The sequence below is a fragment of the Aulostomus chinensis genome, chromosome 23, assembly GCF_037954235.1.
Source record: "Aulostomus chinensis isolate RoL2024-O1b breed Wild chromosome 23, RoL_Achi_v1.0, whole genome shotgun sequence".
Classification (NCBI taxonomy): Eukaryota; Metazoa; Chordata; class Actinopteri; order Syngnathiformes; family Aulostomidae; genus Aulostomus; species Aulostomus chinensis.
Window position 1 is genome coordinate 18,833,971 of NC_141342.1, and position 20,280 is coordinate 18,854,250.

The 20,280-nt window shown below is 46.9% G+C and overlaps 1 protein-coding gene across 3 annotated transcripts in view; it reads right to left on the bottom strand.

Annotated features, from left to right (window-relative positions):
• cox10 (cytochrome c oxidase assembly factor heme A:farnesyltransferase COX10) overlaps positions 1-20,280 on the bottom strand; it is a 28,131-nt gene continuing 7,851 nt past the window's right edge. For 2 of the 3 annotated variants that reach the window (XM_086195935.1, XM_086195936.1), the window contains exons 6-8: positions 5,573-5,643; positions 3,076-3,308; positions 1-1,211 (exon numbers count right to left, since the gene is read on the bottom strand). In XM_086195935.1, the coding sequence (XP_086052061.1) occupies positions 772-1,211; positions 3,076-3,308; positions 5,573-5,643 (744 nt within the window). In that variant the 3' untranslated portion in view covers positions 1-771. The remainder of the gene's footprint in view (positions 1,212-3,075; positions 3,309-5,572; positions 5,644-20,280) is intronic. The other variant, XM_086195937.1, reaches the window with a different exon arrangement.

The window sequence follows — 20,280 nt, forward strand, 5'->3', positions numbered from 1 at the left end:
AAATACCAAAACTACCAGTAAAAAGGGGGCGGAAGGGGAGCCACATGTTGACTGACAGGTGCGGAGGTGGACTGAGACAATCGGAGGGGTGTGATTGGTGCACTTAAGTGTCCGTCATGAATAATCAGTCCCATATATGGTCATAAGGCAGACAAGCGTCCCAGCATCGTTCACAACTTCTGAAACAACAAAGGAGACGGAGGAGAGGTTTGAATCCTGATGTGTTTATTGTGATGAGGCCGCTGGCGTTGGCCCGGTGCGCTCTTTGTTCTGACGTTCCGTCTCACGTTAGAACCTGAACAGACGCTTTTCTGGAAACAAACGAGGCTCATTAACTGTCAAGTAAGAGGGATCAAGTGAATGTCACACAACAACCAACCGTGTCTGTAGCTGCTCCGGGGCGTTTGTCCTGTTGTCGTACCCCGACTGAGCCAATGCGTCTGCTAACACGGCGTCTCTGGCCGCAGACGTGCGCTGCTCTCTACACACGCTTGGATCCACAGAAGTAATTTACACTGTACAAGGTCATTTAACACCAGTCCACGCAGGGAGGAACTGGTGGGATCAAATAAATAAATACAGAATATTTACAGTACACACACACTGACATGGCGACTACAACCTGACATGAATCTCAGTGCGTTTTCTGTAAATTGGCGAGTTTGATCGGAAGCTCTGCGGTGAGCACCTGAGTACTGAGGCAGGTCAAACAGCGCGTTGGTCACACAGAGCGGACCGAGCAGAGTGAAAACAACGAGCCGGCACAAGTGGCTAGCTTTGTGGTGCGACGGCTAGGGAAGCCAGCGGCGGCGGCAGTGGCGCCGCCTCCCGCCGATCTTTCTGGGGCTTCTTGCAGGTGAGGGCCAGCAGCAGCAGCATGGGCAGGTGCCACAGGCTGCAGAAGAATAGCTTGCGGGCGCTGCTGCGGCTGCCTTCGCGGTAGAAGCGAAAGGCCAGGTAGCTGATGTACAGGTTGATGGGTAGTGAAATGACGGGGAAGGTCCAGGAGGTGACGTCCAGCACGGGGGCGGCGCTGGACAGGCCCACCAGGGCTAGGCTGTGGCGCAGGGCCACACGCCTGCACATGCCGGGGTGGGTGACCGACATCATGCGGTAGCCACCGCGAGAGTAGTCCTCCTTCAAGTTCCAGCTGAGGGCGTTGAAGTGGGGGAACTGCCAGCTGTACAGGAAGCCACCGAGCACCAGAGCACCTGGGGGGGGGGGGGTCAGAAGTGTACAGCTGAGTTGTCTGATTTGATTGAAATAGTACATCAAAGTATATAATAAGTACACAATTTCACAATGGCAGTTGCAACTACATCTTTCAGACAGTCAGAACATGAGGATGTAACACTGAAGTTGACCTTTGACCTTTGGAATATGTGCACATTTGTGCAAAATCTTGTCCTGATTCTTTGGTGAGGGAGTTGTGGAGACGCAGACAGAGACCTTGACTTTGGACATCAGGTCAAGTGCACGAGCGCATTTGAAGAATCTGAGCTATCACAGTGACCCGTGACCCTCAAAACTTTTTAACTTCATCCTCGAGTGCGAGGTGGCGTGAGAGCTAAAACTGAAGACTCCCCTGGAGGTGTCCCTGAGGTGCACCTTGAGAACGGGACGGCGGTGCCTCCGAGCATTTCAGTCCATATCCGTATTTAATAGTGAACAGTAGTATTTGTACTTCATTTTTTGATGCCGTTATGTTGCAATAACAAGATATTACCTCAATATCACGATTTGATACCTCGTGATGACGAGGAGGTGATTTATCTCGACACCTCCCCACCCCCGTAACGACCGCACGTCCCGCTATCACTAGCGAGCTAATGGCTAATGGTTGGTTGGTTGGAGCGGTGATCATGTGACCTGCTGCAGATGTGAATCGACACCGCCTGCAGTGACGTTTGTGTGTGTGGACACACACACACACACACACACACACACACACAGTATCCAAGTACATGTTTGCATGCATGTGGTTTATCCCTGAAGAAGTTACACCAGAAAGCACCCAGCAGACGTGTAATCTGGCCTCCGCTCACTCGCTCCCATGTCAGCCATCATTTCACCGTTTTACTGCTTCAGGCTAGAATCCAAACAGACATCACGTCCTGAGAGACGCTCGCTGCCTCCCGTCTCTCCGGGCCCCATCACTACAAACACCGAAGACACTCACATTCGGCGGCTAAATCGCTGCCGACATGAAGCTGAAAGGGAATGAAGTCATTTTGTTCTCCAGGCTTTTTTTTCTTCTTTTTTCTAATTGAGGTTTTGTTGTTGTTGTTTTTTGGTGCTCCGAGCTCAGGAGGGAAGGTGTGTGAACTTCTCCGCCGCCTCCTAAAAGCGTCTACGTCAGCAGGTAGTTGTGTTCCGACGTCAGCCAGTTGGCCTGAAGCCGCCAGTCATGACCTCCTCGCCGCCTTCACGACCTCAACAGCTGCCTTCACTAATTCATCCGCTTAGTCAATTCCATTAAAATATTCATTTTAAAGAGCAAGACACTGATTTAACTACCAGCGTGTCCAGGCAGGGCAGAGCTGGATCCAACCATCACAGCTCACGGGACGGGACTCCTTCCATCTGCTGGTCCGAACAGCTTCTCTGAGGGGATTCCCAGGATGCACCATACAGGATTTTTGCTAATATTTTACTACTGATTTTGTGAATGGCTGCCATTTGTTATTTACATTTTTTGTACATATTCTGTCTATTTTGTCTTTTTTTCCTCTTATCCCTGAGCTTGACCCTGTTCAGCGAGCAAGGCCAACACAGAAATAAACCTGATTCTCATTTCTTGATATCAATATTAGCTTTTAATACTAAAATAAACAGCGTCTTTATCTTTCATATCAAAATAAACTGTAAATTTGGTGAATGAGTTCACCAACATTCAGGAAAGCCCAGGAAACACTGAGCCGACTCGTCGTTTCCTCATCATATGATTGTCAGTTCTGTAATTTCAACGTAACGGTGTATCAAGTGGTGATGGCGCTGATGTTGGACGAAGGTGTGTGTATGTGTGTGTTCCTCTATGCTGACCCTCCACCTGCTCTCTGCCAATAGCCCTCCTACCTGCATCCAGACAGCCTGTGGCCGCCGTCCAGCCCATGATGGGAGGTATGGCCCCCACCACTGCTCCCACCCAGGTGTTGAGGATGGTGAGCCTCTTGAGGGGGGTGTAGCAGCAGGTGTACAGAAAGATGTTGAGGGCTCCCAGGAAACCCGTCAGGGGGTTTACCGCCAATGACAGCAGGGCGACTCCAGGAATCCCACAGGCCACAGCGAAAGACACGGCGTGAAGAGGACTGGTAGAGGGAAGAGCGAGACCAGGATAGAGGAAGAGGATCATCTCGACCAGCACCAGCACACAGGAATGTCACACAATGGAGATGTTTCTGTTACAACAGGAGGCCTGCGGGCTGGTGCGCTCGGACCCGTGGGGGCACCGACATCAGCACGACGCGCTCACAACGCAAACACAAACAAGGACTCCCTGATAAGAGTTTGTCAGGGATGAAAGTCGGCCTGGATCACGAGCAGCATGCGCACGCGCCTGAGATCAAACCTAGCAGAGGGAAACCACTGGGGCTCAGGCTTTTAGCCGGATGAGGACTTCCTCCTCCTCCTCCTCCTCCTCCACTTATCTTTTATTGAAAGCAGCAATGGCAAGGTCTGGTTCAAATTCACCAGTAAATGCTCCATAAATTAAAGAGAGGCTGGATTAAATTCTTGACCAAAGGCAGACCCTTTCTTCAAAAAAAGCAAATAAAGGCTTTTATTTTGGTGGAGTGGCCACGCGGGGAGATCGGTGCATTAATGTGATTAGTGGTGTTATGTCTGTTTTATGTGGGCTGAGGTGGGGCCGCGCGGGCTGGCTGTGGGCTGTTGACAGTGTGGTTGTGGGCCGGCTTGCTGGGGAGGAGGGGGGTCAGGGAAGGGAGTGAGTCACATGGCCTGAGGCGAGTTCACTGTCCTCTGCTTACAGTCTGTTACTGAATGTCAGTTGTGGAATATCGAGATGAGAGACGAAGCCAGGCAGACACAATCAAGGCCAGAGAAGCAAACATAGAACGCGAGACCACGTGGTACTGAAAGAGAAGCTCCCAGGCTGCTGGACCGGGCGTGAGAGGATCGACTCGAACACATATCTGTGCCATCATTTCATTCTTTACTTGTTCTGCTGATGGAAGCTCACGGATCCAGAACGGTGGATGTAGTGCACAGATGTGAAACTTTCTAGAAAAATCTCTTCAGATGAAGCGATCCTGCCTTCAAAATAAAAGCTGAAGTATTTTCTTGTCGTACTGCTGTTGTCAGATCAGACTCGGTGCTTTATTCTGAGCGATCTTGAGCAGGGGGGGGTCAAAGATTTGAGCTCCCAGCTCTACCCTGCAGCTGCAGGACCTTCTCGCTCCTCCTGTCCTCTGCGTTACTTCATACTGTGACACGATAAATACCTTGAATAGCAATAAAACTGAGTTGACTCACATCGTTACTACAGCCAATGGTGTTACACAGCAAACAGAGCTGAGGTGAAAGTCTCCGTCTCTTCTGAGGACGGACGCAACTGCGATACTGATCCGTGTTACCTGTGATTTATTTCCTCAAACCAAAACACTGATACACAGATACTGTGACATGCGAGTACTCCAGTCAAGTACTTTTCCAAAACTTCTCCAGGGCCTGGAACATATTACTGTTTTCAAACTTCATGGTTTTTCCCTGTTCTTCACGGCCACATAAAACCCTGCTTATACAAAGCCTTGACCTGAAGATTACACGGAGAACGTGTAAAAATGTGGCCCGCTGATGGCTTGTTTGACAGCACAGTCCAGCCTCCCATCTGCTCTCTGTCTCTACACATGATTGTATGTGTGAGGCAGAGAGACGGAGACAGGGAGAGACAAAGAGTGAAAGATGGAGTGTTTCTCTGAGTCTCCTTCGCTGGTATGGAAGCGGCTAAAAGCCGGAGGGACAGGGCAGTGTTTAGACAGTGAGGGGAGATCTTCAATCGCCTGCTCAAGTCTACTTTTAAACAACGTGTCAATGCAGAATTCCTGACACTGGGACGGGTTGGCGGTCCAGGTCCAGAATCACGGATGATGCAGCCTATAGAGTCAGAAAGTCAGCAACAGGTATTTGCCTCCTACGTCAACAAGTCGATTGCTTTTGAGAGTAAAAACAAAAGGAGAGAAAGAGAGAGAGAGAGAGAGAGAGAAGCTTTTCCTGTTTGAGTGGAATGGAAAGGAGGTGGTTTCCTGGCACGGACAGTAGCTGAGGAGTCAGCGGAAGGCTTGTGTTTTTATTCCTGCATGCATCAGTGAGTATCTGTGGGTCTGCCTGCTGCATTAGACTGGCGGTCTTCCAAAAAAAAGGGGGGCAGGTATGGATGAGCACATCCAGTCACTGGGTCAGACTTGTGGGGAGGGTGGAAAATCACGCCGGTCTGTGTTTCAAGTAATGAAAAGTGAAGGAGGAGGTGCAGCGTCACAACTTTCAGACGACAACAATCAGGACACAAACAGGATGACAGAGTAAATTCAGCAGGAGGATAAACAAAAAAGTGTACCTGATTTGTCCTCTGACGAGCGGACGGTTCTTTGTGCGGTTCATGTTGGAGTCAAAAGGCACCTCGAAGTACTGTGGAGACACAATAACAAGCGGGTTAACGCAAGAGACACACAAACGTGGAACTCCCGTCCACCCGCGTTCACTCACGTCCCTGCTGAGGAGACCAAAGGTTGGCAGAGTGAGGAGCCACCGTGGCGGACGGGTCCCATAAAAGGACTCTGCCATCGTATATCCAAACAGCGGTCGAGACAGTCCATCCTTGTAACCGTACAATGAAAGTAACAGCCTTCAGGAAGTAGTAACTTTAACCCAAAGCCACAATGTTCTCCCAACCCTAACCAAGTGTTTTTACGCTGGGAGGCGGCGGTGGCGGCTCAGGAGCTTCAATGGGTCATCCACGATACTCCGGCCTCCAATCGCCAGCTCTTCCTGCCTGTGAGCACTGAGCTGAATTTGGCAGAAAAAAAAAAGCTCATCATAATTTCCCTGAAACCAGAGAAAGTCGTCCATACTCAAATCTGAGGGCCTAAACCTCACAAGGCGTAACCTACAGTAATACCGCATCATCGAAACCTTCATTTTGGTTTGGGTGGCAAAGAGGTTTCACAGGTGGTTGTGAAACCGGCGGTGGTTTATCAATGGCAATAGATTAAATGTTCCAGCCAAGCAGTCTAGTAGGTGCAGGTTGGGTGAAGTATTACAACGGTAGCGATAAGAGCCGATAACAGCCGTTTAATGGACTGATAACAGAGCAGCTCAGGTGCAGATGTGGTCTGGAAAATACCGTTTTTGTTGTGCTGAGGAATGCGGAGGCACAAGGTCTGAACTGGACTTCGGACAGGAAAAGATTTATGACGGAACTATTCTGCAGGTGGAAACAAACAGGGGAGGTGTGACGGAGGAGCACACCAGTATGAGTGGCTTTCAACTGCCTGTTAACTAAGCGGCCAACGGATGGGGTCTCCCGCCTCAGTCCGCAGGGTCTCGGCTCTGTTTGTACCCCCCCAACCTTCGTCATGTTTGTGCTGATGTGAGGAGAGCCGTGCCAAAGACGGGAGATAGGAACGTTCCGCCGCCGCGACCTCGGAGGGACGTTCTGTCCAACATCTGGACAGAAACAATGTGGGAGGAGGAGCTTCTGGAGAGTAAACGGACAGGAGGTGGTAGGTGGAGGCAGTGTGCTGTTGGGTGGGAGGTGGAGGTGGTGTTGGGGGGGGGGGTACAACTATGTGAAAAACTACTTATACTCCTGTTTTATGATCTGCTCTGGAGGAGTATGCTTCAAAGTGCTCCCATGAGATTGGCAATGTGTGACTAAAATGCAAACACATGGGGTGCTTAAAGGCAGGAACTGGCTAATGTGTGTGTGTGTGTGTGTGAAGAGCAAACGCACATAAATGTGTGTATTTGCTCGCCTGCATAACAGCCTTTAACTAATGAAGGAAACAGATCAAGCACTTTGAGTGTGGAATATAAAGATCTATCTCCTCTGATATACGGTTCACATAAAAAGATCTAATAAACAGATAATCCACTTTTCTCCTCTTAAACTCCCCTCCCCCACATTTACTGCACTCGTGACATTGGAAGCCATCACACTTTATTTCATATCATACAGGTTTTTATTTTGAAGAACATTATGGTTGGGCTGGATTATTAAAGCCTGGGTGTACATGACTTGAAAATGAAATTACGTTCAAGTTAAGATTCAGACACAAACCACCTATGAAAATATCAAATTTCACAAAAACGTGGTGACTTTTGGACTTTGGGGGATGTCACCAAACCTCCCAGGGGGCAGTTGGACCTGTCGTTAGATTTTAAGCTAATTAGCACGAATCATTAATTCTTACCGTTTCACGCCGGAAGTGGACGGCGGTGAACCCAGCTCGTGTTCTCTTTTGACAAATATGGTTGTGAAACAGTGAAAACCCACCTGGGTTTCTTTGCAGACCCACAACGACCCTTTCAAGAGATCTCAATTGTGCCATTTCAAAGGTAAAATCACACCCATCACTTAGATGCTGAACACATTTTCTCAGTGACACAGCAGCAGCAGCACTAAAACGCCTTCAGCACCCAGAGTGGTGGCATAAGTGTTGTACTTTTACTTTGAGAAAACACTCTCCTCATGTACTTCCCATCTTCAGTTGACATGGAGCACTACAGCTAGCAGGGTACGACCAGACCGGCCAGGCTAATTTCCACAGCTGTGTATGCGGCTGTGGGACCCCGAGGTCCTGGCTGAGGTGTTAATTCTATTTCCTGGGTCAGGAAATGCGTCAGGAGGTCAGGGGCCGCATGAGAGAGAAATGCACTTTGTGGACGAGGGAGAGCGGAGCTGACGCAGAGCGGGAGCGGAGCTGACGCAGAGCGGAGCGCAGCTCACGCAAGAAAGATCCACCCAGTTACCAACAACTTAAAATATAAAAAAATATAATAAAATTTAAAAAAAGATGATGGCCTCCATGGAGGACACCTGCGCAAGGTGTTTGTAGCCCCAAACAGATGTGCAGCAGTGGCAGTGTTGGGATGTCCCTGGTGGACGTGTGTGAATGTCACGTCACTCGGTCCACCCACCACGCGTGTGTGCTGTACTGTCCACTTCTGCTCCGGTTCCTCCCGTTCTGCCTTTTCAAGTCAGAGAGCCTCATCTGGTTTGCATCAGCGGCCTTCGCCAACCATGTCATTATTTCCACCCGACACTGCCATGTGTTGCAGCGGTGGCATCAAAATATCTGGGCCCTGTTTGTATGTTGTTTGTGTGTATGTGTGTGCACGCGCATGTGTGTGTGTGCATGTCCATGTAGGAAACCAGGAGACTCGCGTCTTCTCAACATATCTGAATTGAACTATGATGGCGTCTGTAGTGAAAAACCTTCATCTCCAGCAGGGGGACACTGGATGGTGCAGCAGAGGGTTTGATAGAAACGTGATCAGACGTAAGTGTAACCATCAAATCCTCTAAATGTTCTTTTCGTTCAGAGGAAATGGTTCCGAAGGGCACAACCCAGTCTGAATGGCATCAATAATTAATATGTAAAACATGTGAATGCTAAAAATCCAAACCAGGAGGAGGGGCTCATTATTTTTAGGGGGGGCATTGAATTTCTTTAAATAGTTAAAATTAGTTTTGTCACAATCCTAACTTTGACATAAAACTTATATGAATATTGATATTTGATACCACAGGGACACATAACATCATAACCAACCGGTAAACATCCCTCCTTTCTAGTTTTACTCCACTCAAGATCAGGCCTTGGTAGTACCTACAAAGTACTTCAGCTACAAGTGTTGATTTACGTCCCCCCCATAGACAAAGTATTTCCCTCTGAACCGCAACCCTGGCGTGTGGCAATAGCCCCGAACATAAATGCGCCGTTCAAATTTTTAGAATAAATATGCATCGATTATTTACACACCTGTGCCACACAAGCTGCTAAGCCCAGATACAGGATCGGGACCCGTGTCTATATGATGAGAGGGAAGTGTAGCTGTCACTCCTGAGTCTGCCTCATGTTTTCAAACGCTTCCAGTATTTCAGTGTGTTACTGTGGGCTGGTGTGACAGGAGTGTTTGGGCAGAGACTCCACACAATGCTCAAATTAATATTTTATTGTCGTACATGTGCAAAATGCCTCGGAGTTTCTTTTCATTCTTCGACGCGCTGTGTAATAAAGCGGTTTATTCCGTGTGTTTCGCCGTTCACTCATGATTCACTCGATACGACGCTGACAACAATAAGCAGTCAGTTCAAGTGGTTTTGATGGCGCCAACTGGAAATGAACGAAGGTTGCATCAATACCCGGCCTGATTCTACGGATCACCTCCGGACATCGAAAGCGAGACGTGGCTGGGGAACTAAACCAGAAGATATGGAGAGTGTGTCTGCTGCTTTCAATTATTAACACAAACACATGCGCGCGCGCACAAACACACACACACACACACACACACACACAAACAAATGCAAGGACAATTATCTGCCAGATGAGGACGGAAAACAGGCGAGACCAATGTTAGAAGCAAAGGAGAGGGGGGATGTACAGCTGCCAGACCCTTTGAGCTATCAAAGGCAGAACGCGATCCACAGCCAACCACCAGGGCTCAATTGATAACAGGCTGCAGGGAGGCATTTCCTACTCTTGTGTTGAAGCTAACGAAGATAACATGGCTTTGTATTATGACACAATTAATGCTGATGCTAAGCCACAAAATACGTCTATTTGATGGGTGTAAATTAAACGAGGAGGCAGGAGATCAAGGGCTGACGGCAGCTTATGAGAAAAGTTCGACGGATTTTCTTGCGACTCCAAAAAGCCAGTTGGAGGTGCATTAAAAAGGTCAGAGTGGCTTGATACCATAACCACACGCCGCGCATTTGCTGTGTTTACTTGAGAGGCAAGTTTGTGGCTAAACAGATGCTCAAGAGCACACAGAGCCGAGCAGCTGTACGGCTTTGGCTCGCAGAAACATCAGCTGGCCTAAACAGCGCGTCTCTGTCGCTCTGTCGAAGGAAACCCAGGTGCACTGACTGAAGCCAACAGCGAGACCAAGTCGCCACTTGTCAGCCTGTCACCTGTTTGCACGCTGGAGTTGAACAGCAAACTAAAACATCCACAACTGGCAATGCGCACCAGCCAAATCTACTTAAAAAAAAAAGAAAAAAAAAGAAGCAGCAGCTCTCAAAGCCTCCTTCTGTTCCCACTGCGAAGTGTCTCTCATCAGCCACTTGACAAACAAGCAGCCAAAGATTTACAGAGATTAAGCTCCGCCCACAAGTCTGAAGTCACCTAACGGAGGAGGACCTCAACTGACCTAAAGCCACAGAGCCCAGTGTTTCTCAGGTTGAGGTGGTTCTGGTGTCGACGGCCCAGTCTTCAATCACTATTGCCCCCCCCCCCCTTACAGAACCCGTCTCGTACCCATCAGACAGAGAGAACCAGGATGAGTGTTGGTCCAAACAACAGAGGCGAAAGAAACAGGGGGGAAAAAAATCAAATAATGTTGATTAAACAAGAGAGGAGGGGAACTCAGGAAGATTTCAACCTGGAGCCACAGCAGACGCGGCCATCTCTTTAGGCCGAAATGGTAGAGAGAGATAAAAGTGAGTGAGCGGGTCAAGGCTTTAATATGAAGGGAAACAAAGTCAGATTGGGAACAGCAGCACATGCAGCCTGAATGCTGACAGTTTCTATGTCTGCATGAATCATTCCCAATGTTGCTTCAGAACTTATAAAACACCTCCGACTATAGCCGAGCTACCTTTTCATTCAGGTCCTCTGAATCCCAGAACTGTACAATCCCGCCGCTCTACCTCAGAGCGGCCTGTCTGCCTTCCAGAGCACCATTGTCTGAGACTGCAGTACTCTGTTCGGCCAAAGAGTGGATCACATCCCTCTCAGTTGTGTGTGCTGGACTGAACACACACACCCCTTCTCCCTCTCTTTATAGTCTGAGCAGAGCTGTTGGCAGCGGTTCAGCTGGCACGCCGTCTCTCTTGATTAATGGTCTGAGTGTGGGACAGTGAAGTGCTAAACTGTCCTCATGTTAATCAGGCAATTAATGCGAGCAGAGCTGCATTACCTCTGCCCTGCCGATAATCAGTCTGTTTGCCTGGGAAGATGTGGGCAGGATCTGGGAAAGCTTGCTGAGGGAGACAGGCAGGCTGCTCTCTCCCCTGACTGGGCCGTGAGGGGAGGGATGCAGTGGTGGAACAAAGACAACCGAAAGCTCGAGGAAAACAGGAAAAAGGCTAAAAGTAGATGATATTTGCATGTGCTTTTCTTATAACTCGTCTGATCAGAAGGGGGTTTTGACAGCTGCTTTTCCACGTCTATAAACAACACAAAGAAATGCTTTTGGTGTGCAACTTAAGATGAAGAGGTACACGGCTATTTTTATTCTGTTGTTCGGTTGCGGAGATGCTCGTGCCACTGAGGCGCGGGGGCCTGCTGGAACATATGCCTCCAGTTTAGAAGAGATGGCTTGTTTTATTATGCATGGCTTGCGTGGTGTTTCGTATCACAATTGTCATAAAGCTCGGCGGGGATGAAACCGGCGTCATGTTAGACAAAAAAAAATAAATAAAAATAAAAAAATCAGGTGTGTGCAACTCTGATGATCGGGATACTCACACGGGAGCCACAGTCGTCAAAACATCTGACCGTGAGAATGTTCTCCAATACTAGAGAGTAAAAGTGGTTTGGTATTAAAACTACACATTTCTTTCCATGAAACAAGTCGACTGCAGAGAGGATATAAGTTTCTTTGTCGGAAGGCCGGTCGGCCATGTCTGTAGTCCCAGCCTGTCAAGTGAACATTCTCACTAATGAGGGCATTTCACTCCAGTTCCTGATTACCGACGACTCTGCACACACTCGACTGCTCTCTGTTCAGCTTTGCCCACTGTGGGAGAGCATATCAGGGAAATCTGGACACGTAGAAGCCGGCTATGTGAGTGTTTAAAGAGATATAAACACTATTTTCCGCCATCGATGGGTACGTGCAAATATCTGCGCGGGTGTGACTGACATGACATGCGGTTTGAAAACCTCTCAACAGTCTGGGTGCACTTGAAACAGAGGCATGAGCACGACCGTATGTGAGTTTGAGAGAATGCGAGTGTTTAGGTTTCGCGTCCTCAGCTGTTTGACCACGGGGAGACTGGAGCTGCAAATGTGAGTGTTGGCTTTGATAGCGTTCTGATATCGCTCGTCTTCGCCACCTCAGGGATTAGAAACGACCAGCGTTAAGTAGCAAACGCGTATGAAGACCTTCTCAAGCACGGCAGGAGCCATCGGCACCTCTTGCAGATCTGTCTTTGCGGCGCCGACCCGCAGTAAAAGCCACTCCTTTACCCTGACGGGCTCATTCAGCAAACCCTTCCCATCAAAATGATGTCCAACTGAGAAAACGACACCGACACACAGCCAGCTCTCGTTTCTCTCACTCTTTCCCAGCTCTACCTTTTAAAGATGCTTCATTTAAATTCTGGCTGAAGGTGGGCTTCCATTTCAAGAACCGGGTCAGCTTGGCGGGGAAAGATCGGAGGGCCACGGCATGGACTCTGAAGGGGATTTCAGACAGCTGGGATTTTCAGTGATTTAGCTCACGAACCTTACAGGAAGCCTTGAGTCAAACAAGATGAACAGATAATTCCGCTGATTTCACCCTTTTTCTTAAAAATTGTAACCAAAAATTAAAAGGAAGGGTTATTTTTCTGTTTCAGTTCTGTTCTTGGCCAGAATGGACCAACATTAGAAAGGTGAGTCACTACTGCTTAACGCTCACTCATTTTTCAAAATAAACTGGTACAAATGGTTCTACATTACATCATCGGGGCCTGCAATTTGTTTTGGGAGGGGGGGGGGGGGTACTCAATTATGTAGTCAAGAGCACTATTTATATTGGTTTCACTTGCAGTCAGATTTGCAGTTTGGAGTCCAACAGAACATCACATTTCTGTACATTTTCTGCTTTGAGTGACGTTTTAATAATTTAAAAAAATACACACCGGTCACAGGTTCCCTTTTACTGCAGCGGTGCCTGACCACCCTGACCCGGCTCTGACACTCCAGTCCGTTCAGCGGGCCCAGTGCTTGAGCTCCAGGTCCTTCCCTTAGCTACTGAAATTGATGTGCAGAGGGGACGAGCGCAGCAGCAAGGCCGAGCTCTCCTCTTGGCCGGCGGATAAATCACTGGTCGCAGATTGTGACCGCAGGTCAAAAGCGAATGGCCTGATCCAGGCAATTTTGCCTCTCTGGTGGGCTGGTTGCTGATGGTAAGTGGTCATTTGTCAACACAGGGACGGCGTGGTTTTGCGGGCTGCCATAATCAAGTCGTCCAGTTGTAAATTAAATGATAATAAAAGTCATTTTGGCCGCTGTCGTAGCTCTGCAGTGATGACAGCGGTACAACAAACAGCCTATTGACCACCGCAGAAAATTGTAAATGAGCATTTAATATCCAGAAACCCCCAAAGTAGACACATCGACTTCCACTGTGACAAATTGGCCACATTTTCACACTTTGACCATACACGGTCCTGCCATCTACTTAGGGTCTGGGCTAGTCTTGTTTCTTCTGGCTCGCGTTTGGCTCATTCAATTACTGGAACGTGAGTCACAGGCCTCATACGGCCTGTTTTTCTCCCATGTTTAACAGTTTGAACATGATCTGTAAAGTCCATTCCAAGGACTTTCATTGTTCAGTTCTGTATTTTTATTCTTCCTCTCCCCCTTGTCAGCAGTTTCCATGAAACTCAACTTTCTGATAGGCATTCAGCTCAAGGCGGAGCGGCACACGCCGGTTCGGTTCAGGGAGACGCGTTCAAATGTCACTACGTTCTGTTGCTAATCCAAGATGCCAATCAGAAATAACGTAGAGACGCATATTCCGCCCCTTCAGCAGTGGAGTGAACCTGCTAATACATTTAAATGACATCTACATAGTTTCACAACCACCTCATTCAAGGTCCAAACTAGAGAAATGAGCGCACATGGTTAATATCAAGAGAGCTCTTTCCACTGGCCTGGGAGAGCAGGACCGAGAGCCGAACATTACATCGTGCTTGTTTCAGTCAAGAAGCCCTCTGATCTCTGATTATAAAGTTGTGGTTTCCAACTCATGAACTCAGTTTTCGACATCAAATGTCCTAACTCCTTCGTTTTTTAGTACTAAGAATGACTGTTTATACAGAGTCGATCATTTATCCAGGAGTGTCAGTCGTGTTTTCGGGAGTAAATTAGGGGGAGATCGAGGGAAGATAGCAACACGGTTCCTGTCGCTGTCCGTCCACTTGAACTGACAGAGTTCTGCCCCCCGAGACTCATCCCTACCATACCCTCCCCATCCCCTCGCCTCTTGCTACCCCCTCAAGTGTAAAGACGACCATCTAGCTTGTTGGCAGTTTTGTTTTGGGTTTGTTTTTTGTTTTTTTTCCCAGAAATGAGCTGTCAACCATCCGTCCAGTGAATGTAACAGAAATTCCTCCTGTCAGGATGTGGCATGACACAGCTTTCAGGCTGTCTGACGCAGGTCCTTTGGGAGCGGTCGCAGCGATGGCCAGGTACTGAAGAATGACACTGCTCTGGCTTTCCCTCTTTACAGACAAAGCACTGAACTCTTTCAGCTAAAGTAGCGAAACTGTAGTTTTATGGGGTTATTCAGCTGCTCTCATCACATTCTTATAAAGAATATAGTTGGCTATGTGACCACATTTGAAAGTTAAAGACTGCAACTTACTTCTATTGTGGCATTTGACTCGAGAGAGCTTTTAACAGACACTTTTAAAGCTAATGTGAGAGGATACATTTGCCCATTTATCTCTGCAGCAGGAAACTGTATAAAAGAGTCTGTGTCATACATAAAAAATCAATTTCAGAGTGCCATTACAATTGTGGGCTGGTGAAATTGGAGCCACTCTTCTCATACCCACTCCCGCTTTTTTTTCCAGGAGCAGTAATTACAAGGATACTGATAAAAGGTCTGCAAGCAGGAGACGGAGCAAAGGCATAGTATACCCCCCCAAACACACAGACACCCCCCACACCAGTACACACAGAGCGGAAATGTTTAATCTCTGGATCTGGGTAATATTGACAAAGACATTAAGAGTGGTGCACATGTGTGGGCACAACCTCTAACAGGCGTACACCCTCATGTCTATCATTCTCAAACTGGTGGGCGTAAAATGAATGGGAACACAACTGCAGTTCCTCCTTTGTACTAGAATGAGTGATTATATGGTGTCATTAATGGTGGTCAGAATAAAATGCGCATGTTGGGTTCAAGGTCTTTTTGGGTGCTCTTGGCATGTAGGCAGCCAGATAATAGAGGACGAGTGCAGCGCGAGTCTCGGCAGGATTGGATCTTGACGATTGCACAAAGGTCCTGCCACACACCCCAAAACTACTCAGAATCAGTCGAGGAGTTTGTCTCGATCCATACATTGAACAAATGTATCAAACAGCACATGCTCGAAACTGAAGGCCCTTCAAAGCCGTTAGAAAGCCACAATTTGGTCACTTTTATTGTGGACTGGCTCACAAGTGAGCCTTGAAAAACACTTAGGATGTGTAATGTAGCAGTAATGTCAGGTTATGCCACAGACATAAACAATGAAAGAAGAAATGTGCGGTTTTGAAAGACCTTTGTTATTCCCAAATGGGGTTAGCGACAGAGTAAGAAGAACTTTCTCATATAAAAAGGGGTTGGAACACTTCAGGGCAACAAAAGAAGAAGTTAGTTCTAGTTAGTTGATGTGTTCACCATGTACACACCCAGAGACACACTTTGGTCTGTCTTGCGAGCTATAATCAACAATTATTGTAGACCAGAGTCTGGCAGACTGTCATCATACAACTGAAGAGCTGCCTTTTAACAACAGGTAGTATTTGAAACAGGGACATGCAGGACACCACACCCAAGACAGCAGATGAGCGTCCTTGGGTGAGAGAGGACCGACCGGGAGACGAGAGCGGGGCAGCCAAGCGGAGGAGCCGACGCTACATCCAGGCAGAGAAGGACATGGCTGGCCAGACTGATGTTGATCTGCTCGCAATTCAATACCCTGGTCTTGTGTTTGAATAAGCAACTCTTGCAAGCTTGACCCCATGAATATTTCTATTATACTTTCAACAGCGGACACGTCTGAACTGAGTCCACTCCGAAGACAAACAAGGACTGACACTGGAGATGTTGGTAGTAGGTAGAAAAACCACCACATGTCCACATCTCCTCTGTACCAAAATAATATTTCAAGCCCCTCGTTTTACAATGAACTTCCTCATCTGATCCAAAAAAACAAAAAACAAAATGTCTGTCACACTATGGTCTCCATGCACTTTCTGCATGTTGTTCACCCAGTACCTACAACATCTATGGTACCCTCGCGACTTCTGGTATCACAAAAAACCAAAAACAAAACAACAAGTAGCCATATTCAGCTTGGTGCAGAATTACCAGTTCCTGACATCTTTTACAGCAGCACAAGCTTGAAAGCGGAAAAATCTGTCCTAGCGTAGCTACACCCGTCATGACGTGTACATTATGCGCTTTATTGTGACTAATGTGAATAAAAAAATGTGGTCGCACATGGCAGTATTTTTTTGTATGCTAAATATCAACTGCGGCCCTTTTCAGCTGTGCAGGGAGCGTGATAGCATCATGAACGAGGGCTTGAATGGCGGCTGAGCTTCAGAAAAAGAGTCATTGCGGACCAGGAAGGAGCCACTTCAGAACTGCAAGTAATACAAGTTGAAGCTGGAAGGTGATGGCCAGTATAAATCTAGAGTGTCAGCTCATGAGGGGATTTCTACATAATGCTCATATCAGGCAAAAGAACTCCGCACCAGTGTGGCAGAATGAAGGCCTCTTTTCCTCAGAGATACAACGTCATTCATACAGAGAGGGAACCCTGATTCTCGTACTGCACTACGATCACTGATCAGACAAGATGAATGCTGCGGAGCGACTCAACATGATATTAAACGAATTAATCATGGTGATTCTGAGAGCGTGAGATGAATCTGAGACTTGGTGTGGGTTGGAAACCATTTTGTTTTCCATGATGCCCTTGCCCCAAAAGCTTCTCGGTTTTGAATCAAATTAGCATGCAGTGTTGTTGTCTTGCGGGCACGCCATAAACAGGGCTGCTTTGTTAATTATTCACAGATCTCAGTGTTACAAAGAGGGTTCCTACTTGCCCCTGGCGAAGTTACCTTCAAATAAAGAGGGTAAACTTGAGAAGACAAACAATAAACTGCACATAAATACATAAATGTGATGCTTCAAGAGAGTTGATGCCCTAAATAAACGTGGAGCTGAATCAATAATCTCGTCACCTTTACTCATTGTTTAGCTGTTGTTACAACCATAAATGAATTTGCCATGCTTCGGATCGCTGTTTATCTTGCTTGAAAAGTCTAAAAGCAGGAGCTTTTAATGTATTATAAATCTCAGTGAACTTTGGAGCCGTCTCTTTATGCGTGTACACAATTAGACCTCAAGCATCTAAAAAAAGAAGACCGGCCTAAAACAACGTCAACAACAGTCCTCTAAGAAGGACTTTGTTCCCTGATACCTACAAAATTCCTGCTAGAAGTGGCAACATAAAACCATCTGCTACAGAGGGAGAGCAGGCACAGAATGGCCTTAGGACATCAAACTGAGAATTTAGTCTAAAAAAAAAAAAAAATACAAGACATTTTCACATTATCTGTTAAGTAACTGAAAGCATGAGGTTGTCAAAGTCATTTTTCTGAAAATGAAAAAATGAACACAGAGGCACGTCTCTATCGCATGTCTTAGGAGTGTACTTCTGTGGGAAATCACTTAAGTTTGTCCACAACTGGAAATTACCGGAGGTGCAGCAAATTTCTGGGATGGTGACGTCCCTAAAAAACATTCAGAAAACACTGACGCACCCAGTGATCACTGAGCAAGAAAACAAATACATTAGCTGACGTGTTCAGGTTGGTTTAACAACATTTACTCAGCTTGCATGAGGTAAGCCTTAGCCAAATCCAAAGTGTGTGAGGTGTAGAAAGGTTCACTGGTGCCAGACAGTGCTGAGGTGGGTGGTTTCCCCCCACCCCGATTCAAGTCTCACTCGTGTCGGCATCTTCACCTTGTCGGTCACTGAAGCCCATAATCACAGTGTTTTGTCAAAAACTAAAGCCTCATCAAGGAGGTGGAGAGGAGCTCCAACCTGCCCATCAGTCTGTCATGCTCATCCCCTCAGGTGAAGGCAACTCTATTCAAGTGCGTTTGCCCAAACAAGCAGTGGCACTGAAAGGTCAGAGAGACGCTGCGTGTGTGTGCATGCGCGTGCGCGCGCGTGTGTGTGTATAGAATTTGTCTCCTGAGTGTGAACTTGACACAAGATAATGACACGCTGTCAACAACTCCAACAGGATACCTCATTTTCCTCTTCCTTTGAGGTGACGGCACACTTTTTTGTTGTTTCACGGTATACACGCATAATTATTTTTTGCTATACGGACACATACTGATGAATAAAACAGAAAGAAAGTTCCAACTTAAACTGTTTCCATCTTTTCTGAGAGTTCACACTGTTGGTCAAATTAGAGAGCGTGCATGAGGCGAGCTGGGACTCCATAAATTTCAATCAGAGGGGAAACGGCGCTGCTTGAAATTGAACCTGCGCAAACTTTATTAGGCCGCTCGCTGCTGCCTGCCAATACCTTTTAAAATGAAATGCCTCGAGCTCCGTGAGCAACTACCGCTGTACATTTGGTCTGCTTATTCAAATGTACAGAAAGTAAGATGTCAAAAGTGGCACTGGAGAGCCCAATATCAGAAGCACGACTTAATACCTGCGTGTAAATAGCAAACATAATTTCTTGGCCACCCACTCACAAAGACAAATGCCAGACAAATGTCAAATGATTCGGAAAGAATGGCGAGCAAACACGCGACAAACATTTAGTGAAATAAAGATATTACTGAACAACAGAAGAGTAGAAACTTCACTGTGTCGAAACACTTTGCCTCGTTACAGTGTTTTCTCTCCCCTTAAGCGTTTAACTTGGGGTTATATAATCAGTGGATTTACCCTTCATGGCTTTATCAGAGGGAAGCATCTGTCTCCCGTCTGAGGCTGCGAGAGATCTTTTAGTACATTTGGTATGGATTGGCACCCCGTGGTTGACTAAGACAAAAAGGTTTTAAATAAATTAACTACAAAAACAGAGCCGTCTATTTAAATATTCACTTTAATCCAGCACTGAATGAGAGACACCCATCTAGTTCGTTAAGTGACATCCTTCTATCGCAATTAAAAAGGAGAAACCATCCTTTCTCCCAGGGCAAATTAACAGCTTGAAGACCATCAAAACAAAAAACTCAAACGATCAGTGTCAAAGATCAGCTTGCTCTTTTGTTTTAACGAAGCTTGATGAAAACCCCGATCTTAAAAGCAGCACCTGCACTTGGAAAGGGATTATATGAGTTCATTCACCCTCTTGGCTGAGCTTCTGATGCATTAGACCTTTTCTAAAAATTCCTCCCACAGAATTGACAAATAAAACACCGGAACTCTGAAAACGGTGGAACTACTTACGAGTCCATCTGTTTAGGACCTTTGAAGTGTTCCATGCAGGATTAATAAACCAAGTACTCTCTAAACATAGAAGTCATTTCTAAGACGTCCGCTGCAACTCATCAAATGGATTCTGGCATGAGGATGCCAAGAGTAGTTTTCAATAAGAGTGCAAATAAATCGCACAAAGGACAGCAAACGCGCCTGGGGTATTCAATCGCACTCGTTTGAAACTATATCCTCTGGCGCTAGTTCTCAGTGGGGAAGAGTCAAAGTCAGGGTGGAAGGGTTGATTTCATTGTCTTTGAAGATCTCAATGGTTGGTGGGATTAAAGCGCCTATGAGGTCTTGTTACAACTAATGACACTCTCAGAAGGTACAATGTTATGAGAGGTACCCCGGACTACAATGAGAAGAGGGCTATTGTGGAAAATTGTAAAAGCAGCCTTGGCTGATGGGGCCCAGTGTTTCTAGATCGCCTGAAGCACACTGCTAGGACCTAGAATCCTCCTGATGGACCAGCGTCAAGACCTTCAGACTGTCTTAAAGAATTACAAGAAACGTGTCCCTCCATTCAGGGGGCCGCATTTTAAAGAGAAGGGGGAGGCCCAAATGATGTGGATCATTTAACTAATAAC